The 6,487-nt window shown below is 33.3% G+C and overlaps 1 protein-coding gene across 1 annotated transcript; it reads right to left on the reverse strand.

Annotated features, from left to right (window-relative positions):
• LOC109326243 (phosphoribosylformylglycinamidine cyclo-ligase, chloroplastic/mitochondrial-like) lies at nt 1,150-4,905 on the reverse strand. Its single transcript, XM_019558949.1, has 9 exons — nt 4,744-4,905; nt 4,221-4,581; nt 3,143-3,237; nt 2,956-3,057; nt 2,757-2,816; nt 2,161-2,333; nt 1,986-2,088; nt 1,739-1,897; nt 1,150-1,588 (listed from the first exon to the last, which is right to left on the reverse strand). The coding sequence occupies exons 2-9, from the start codon at nt 4,528-4,530 to the stop codon at nt 1,418-1,420; spliced, it is 1,173 nt and encodes a 390-aa protein (XP_019414494.1). The 5' UTR covers nt 4,531-4,581; nt 4,744-4,905; the 3' UTR covers nt 1,150-1,417.

The following is a 6,487-nucleotide window of genomic DNA, read 5'->3' on the forward strand; positions in this document are numbered from 1 at the left end:
TATATATAATTACTTAATGAAAACAATTCTCATATATATAAATATATGAGTTGACTTCAATGATGTAAAAACTGTACCGACCGGTTCGACCGAAAAACTGGTGAATTGGACTCCTAACCGGTACAGTACAGGTGCTAAACCGGCCAAGTATCAAAACCGGTCAAAAATCAGTCAAAACAAACCGGCCGGTTTATACACATATTCTTTTTTTTTAAACTTAAAAACTCATTACAAAGTGACCATTTTTCCAATCCCTCTTCAACACTTCAAGGCACATGTTTCCAAGGCATACTTAGATTACATCTTTTGGTTCCTAACATTCGTGTATAATCTCAATGACATTTGTATAATCTTGGAGTATTGACTGAAGATAGGATTTGGTGCAAAAATATAATCTCGATGAGACAACTTTGACTCCTTGATGTTAAATGTTAAACTCCAAATTTATTTGTTTTGTAGAGTGAGTTGTGAACTTGTGTCATTTATTTATATTTTGCAGTTGTTAAGTGATATTTTTGGATTGATATATGTTTTATAATTTAGACTTTGAATTTGTTAAAGACTTAAAGTTGTTTGTTTATGTGAATTTTGAGTAGATTATGAATATGGATTATAAATTTGAGTATCTACCTATTTGAATTTTTTTGTTATAGGTTTATATATATGTATAATATAAGCAGGTATGTCCGGTTTAACCGGCATACAGTTTAATTACTGAAGCACCAGTTGAACCACTGTACCACTATACTAGTACCCTGACCGGTTTGATAACCAGTACGACTTTAACAACATTGGTTGACTCAAATGAGAACAATTCTCATATTAAAATTGTGATAACAACAAATCTAGATCTTACAACAAATCATGAATAGCAAGAATTAAAAGTTAGTTATTGGTTTAATCTTAACCATTCAAATAAGTTATAATGGTCCATATTAATTTTTCTCACGATAACACATTCTTACCTACGTCCCTATATAATCCCCTAATAAAGATGGTTTGAATAGCAATAAAGATGGTTTGACATTATTTTCATGCTACTGATTTGTTATCCAACAACTACAAATCCTTCCTCCAAGGTCAAAATAGAATAAATAACATTGCAAATATTAGGATTGAGATACTTGGGATGAGTAATTCTGAGTGAGGAACAAATTTGGAATGAAATTTCATTTACGTTACAAGAAACACTTAACACCAGGTTGTTTTGCACACTTTAAAAATATAAGGACTGAGATACACATTTTTAAACATTAAAAACTGCACATGACCTAAACATCATGGTGCTGAAGTGCATTTTACTCCTAATATTTATGTCAGGAAACAAAAATAGGCCCCTAATAATCCAACTCTCATAGCAAATTTGTCATGAAAGTATTATTAGGAAGGTACAAAATGATTAAACTCAATACCAAAATTAACTAAAGAGCATTCCTTTATTGCTTGTTACTTCACCAATGCGGTAGAATTTCTCTGTATTATCTTTATCCCCAAGTATTCTATCTGCAGTCTCTGGACTCACAACAAGCACCATCCCTATGCCCATATTAAAAGTCCGCCTCATCTCAGCGTCCTCGATATTCCCAGCCTAATAAGAGGTTATCATAGAGAATTAAATGTTTTGTCTTGAAAATTTGAAGACCAAATTAACAGATACAAACTATTAATGGGGAAAAATTACAAACAATTTTCCTACAAGTATTGATTTAGCCTTTAGGGTGGACGTAATAAGCATTACCTCCTGAAGCCACTTGAACACAGTGGGTACTTCCCATGAGTCCTTGTATATAAGAGCACCAAGACCTTCTGGAAACACTCTGGGAATGTTTTCTGTAAAACCACCACCTGTGATGTGGGCCATTCCCTTCACACCTCCCTTGCTAACTATGTCAAGCACCTATTTTGAGAGGAAAATAAAAATATTCAGCATCACAGGGCCGGAAAAAATTGTGCATTATAATGCACCACAAAGAATGATGGATGACCTGTTTTACATAAATAACTGTTGGGGCCATCAAAGCTTCTGCAATTGTAACATCACCGCCAGGAATTTGATCTTTCAATGAGAGACCAGTTTGTGCGAGAACTCTGTAAAGATATATGATACATCCTCAGTAACTAACAATTTACAAAACCTGGCGGGATCTGCACTCAACCAACCTTCTTGCAAGTGAGAAACCATTAGAGTGAACTCCACTGGATGGAAGACCAATAAGAACATCACCAGCAACAATGTTCTTCCCATTGATTAGAGAATCTTTCTTCACAATGCCAACTGCACAACCACTAAGATCATACTCACCATCTTTATAAAGACCAGGCATCTCTGCAGTCTGAAAGGTATATGAAATTAACTAAGTGTAAGAGGAGAAAAGTGCGAAATAAAGATGACAATCTCTCTCTCCATGTTAAAAGTGCAAGTGTCTGAGCAATAAGTAAGAAAGAGCTTTTATTTATCATAGTAAATAATTTGAAGATAATATATTCATAGGAATAGGTTTAAACTTTTTTAAAACAACGAGTCTAAATTCAAGAATCCACATTATATTTAGACCTGCAGAAAATAATTGTTAGCTCTCTAGACATATTGAAAACTTGCAACAAGCCTATATATATATATATATATATATATTAACAACAAATTCTCCAGTTATTTCATAATGTCTTACCAATCAGATTATGACTTCACAAAATTATTAGGCATCCACTAGACACAGTGATTTAAAATAAAATTAACCCATAAAGAATTAAAATACCTCTCCTCCCAAAAGAACACAATCAGATTGCTGACAGCCATCAACAATGCCTTTTATAACCTGAAAAAAAGGAAATTATGTGAGAAATTTCAATATTTCTTTTACCAGATGCCAACCAAAAAAAACTTTATTTGACTTGTTTATTGTACATGAACCATGTTATATTACACACAACCAAACCAGTTAATGTATATATTACCTTTTCAGCAATGTCAACATCAAGGTGACCAGTTGCAAAGTAATCTAGGAAAAATAATGGTTTTGCTCCTGAAGTAACAATATCATTGACACTCATTGCGACCTAAGGAAGTAAAGGCAATAGTCAAAAGCCAACCAGGGTATGAAAGAAACATGAATGTAATTAAAATCAGTACCCAAAAGTTTACCAGATCAATCCCGATAGTATCATGAATTCCAGTTTCAAAGGCCAGCATTACTTTTGTTCCCACACCATCCGTACCCGCAACAAGAAACGAATCACCTATTCAGAAGAAGTTTATTATTTGACTCACCATCTTTTGAAAAAAATACAATAGAAGCAATAAATACAAAAGGCAAACATCGAAATTAATGTAGTCAAAGTGTCAAAGACTAGCACTGTGCAATGTGTCGTGCAGATTGATACATGACCAATTCTCAAGACAAAGGGTCCAGTTGGCTTAGTGGAAAAGTGCAGGTGCTTGCGTTGCCACACAGTGGCTATGGCTAAGTGGAGTTTCCACGTTTTTTTACTTTTTTTGGGGGGAGGGGTCTAAGTTTTTTACCTTGGCCCCCCTAAACAGTATTGTTCTTTTTGCCTCCTCTACAAAAATCTCCGAGCTCTGCCATATGGAAAGTGGGACAGAAAATTTATTTTCAAAAAAGGTATATAGCATTATAGCCCAAAGTGAAAATGACTATATTTTATTTCTTACCTTCCCCACTTTCTACCCACTCAACTACATACCCAAAGTTCCAACTTCCAACCAACACAATTTAATAACCATAGTCACCCGGAGCACAGTACGGGTACAAACACAGGGTTCATCACTTTCACAAGACCTTCATTAAGGCAGACCTAGTAAGTTAGTGAAGTCACTACACACTGTGCAGATTAATGTGTGAGGCAATTAAAATCAACCATCAAATGTAGTATCTCGTAACAAGAGTTTCAAATTTCAACAGTTTTCATTACTCAAATAATGCTTATGTAAGAAGAAAAAATAAAACCTACCAGTGACATTTTCATAACAGCACGACTTTCCGTGTGTACCAATTTTATCACCAAAAAATTAAAATCCAAATTGGTGCTTAAATATTGCAAACTTGAGTCAAAATAGTCTCTATCAAAAGTCATACAAAATGCTAAAAATGACTAACTTACACACATTCGATATTTTTGGACAATTTCAAATTTCAAGAGACCAAATTGTTACATGCAAAAATTTTGAAGGATGAAAATAAGTTTACTCTTAAAAAACATACCAAGAGGGAACAATCCACCAAAACCTCCAATGCCAGGGGCCATCTTGGCGATTCGACGAACAAGTTCAGAGCCGGCATCAATATCAACACCAGCATCCTTATAAGTAAGACCTCTTCCACCTTCTGCTGCTTTTGCAACAACTCTATCCCTCGACACCGATAATATGTGCCGGTTTTCATCAATTGGTCTCTGTAAGTGTAGAAATCTGTGACTGGAGCTGCTGATTGTGCATTGTGAGGGCTTGTGCCTAGTAGATGAACCTGCAATGAATCGCGATAGCTCTGCGGTTGCGCAACCTCCGAAAGTCATGGATGATACGGCGTTGTTTTGGTGTATAAAGAGGGATAGGGATTCGTTGTTCTAGAAAGTTCATAAAACAAATATATATATATATAGGTGTATTAGGTAAAGGTAAATTATTGAAAATACGAGGGAAAATGTGAGGGGAATTTGAAGTGAATAAAAGTATATGACAGAAGATTGCAAATATAAAGAGGAAAAGAGAGAGAGAAGGGAACTTACTTAAAGAGAAAAGGGAAGTAGAAGAAAGACAATGGTGGCAGAGATGGTGGCGGAGGAAGAGGGAGAGTGGATAGTAGCGGCGGCGAGTGGAGAATAAGCGCACCCCAAGCTATATGTTTGAGAGATACTTTGTGGGAACTGTTGCACAATATGTGTTCCTAATGTGTGATGACAGAACAATAATTAATAAAATTCAATTTTAACTTAAATATATATTTTTCTGATGATATAGAAAGTGACATAAACTATAAGATAAGAAATGTGCTCCTTATTTGGTCAAGCCTTTCTTCTAATAAATTCCATTAATTGAAAGTCTAAATACTTATTTTATTTATGTTTTTAAATGATAATCCTTTGATTAAATATAAAATAATAAAAATGTATTGTTGTGTAATACTTGTATAAAGGAGTAGATATTTGTTGTCCCAAAACAATAAATCACTATAATGTTGTTGCTTATAATTAGTCAGAAAAATTATTAATGATTAAAATTTTAATTTAAATATATTTTTAATCAATCATAAACACTAATATATGGAGTGACATACATTAAGGATATTAGATATGAATGTTTATTCTTCTTCAATAAACAAACTAAAATAATAATAATAATGTTTGAATTGGTGTTCTTTATTTTTCAACTTAATTTATTTTTTTTCAATATGTGCTCTTAACTTTTTTTTCAATCTAATCCTCTACTTTGGTTACATGCTCTACTGTTTAGGGGTGCAAGTCATTTAGATTTGAACCATAAAATCGATGTTCGGTTCGGTTATTTTATAATACTAGTAGTTCTAGAAATTAAGTAACTACTTGAACCAATCATCTATTGAAATAGATTTTTATTATGGTTGTTGCCCACTAGTGGCTTCTGAATGAGAATTATCTATCTTACTTCTATGTCTTATTGTGTGCCAATTTAACTGAAATATGACACAAATTCAAAAAGAAAAATAAGAAAACAAAAAATAATTTTTTATCTTATTTAGTGAGATTTGATTAACTTGAGATATGAAGATGAGAATATTTAGGAATAGAGGATCCAGTTCGCCACTTGCCCACTACGGCATAGGATGAAGATCGGATGTTCTCACTAATGTCTCATTTGGTATCCCAAGTTAATGAGATAACTTTACTAATTTAAAAAGAAAAATTACAATGACATCAATTAATATTTTAATGTTATTTTATAAAATGAGATATAGAAACAAAAAAATTATGAGAAAAATTATTCTTGTCCGTATATCACACGCATGCATTTTCAACGTTCCAAAGGTAGACAATATACTTTCGACGTTTTAGACGATAAACTCCCATCTGACTATTGTTTACAATCAACATGTGTCTGCCATGTCTATCAGACTGCCACGTCCTGCCATTTGCGTAGACTTGTTATGCATTGCATCAGCGATTTGGTAGAGTTTGCATGTTTGGTAGTGTTAAAAACAACCTTTTAGATATAGAACATCTAATTTTTTACTATTAAAAAAATATTTTTAAATTAAAAAATTAATAATTAAGTACTTTTCTGACTAATCATGATATATGCAGTGATATAATTAATAGGACAGCCGGTGTGTATTCTTTTAGATAGTGTTTGGTTAATGGAATTAGGGGCGTAAGCAGTTCCGGTTTAAACCGTAAAACCGATAGAATCAAACCAAACCGTGAAACCGATAAAATCAAACCAAATCGTGAAACCGATAGAATCAAACCAAACCGCAAAATGTGGTTCGGTTCGGTT

This window comes from Lupinus angustifolius, chromosome LG14, assembly GCF_001865875.1.
Source record: "Lupinus angustifolius cultivar Tanjil chromosome LG14, LupAngTanjil_v1.0, whole genome shotgun sequence".
Classification (NCBI taxonomy): domain Eukaryota; kingdom Viridiplantae; phylum Streptophyta; class Magnoliopsida; order Fabales; family Fabaceae; genus Lupinus; species Lupinus angustifolius.

Coding starts and splice junctions, on each gene's coding strand:
- LOC109326243 (XM_019558949.1), bottom strand. CDS start 4,530: ATGACTTTCGGAGGTTGCGCAACCGCAGAGCTATCGCGATTCATTGCA. Junction 3,238..4,220: donor TGGTGGATTGTTCCCTCTTG/GTATGTTTTTTA, acceptor TCTTCTGAATAG/GTGATTCGTTTCTTGTTGCG. Junction 2,089..2,160: donor GGTTTCTCACTTGCAAGAAG/GTTGGTTGAGTG, acceptor ATATCTTTACAG/AGTTCTCGCACAAACTGGTC.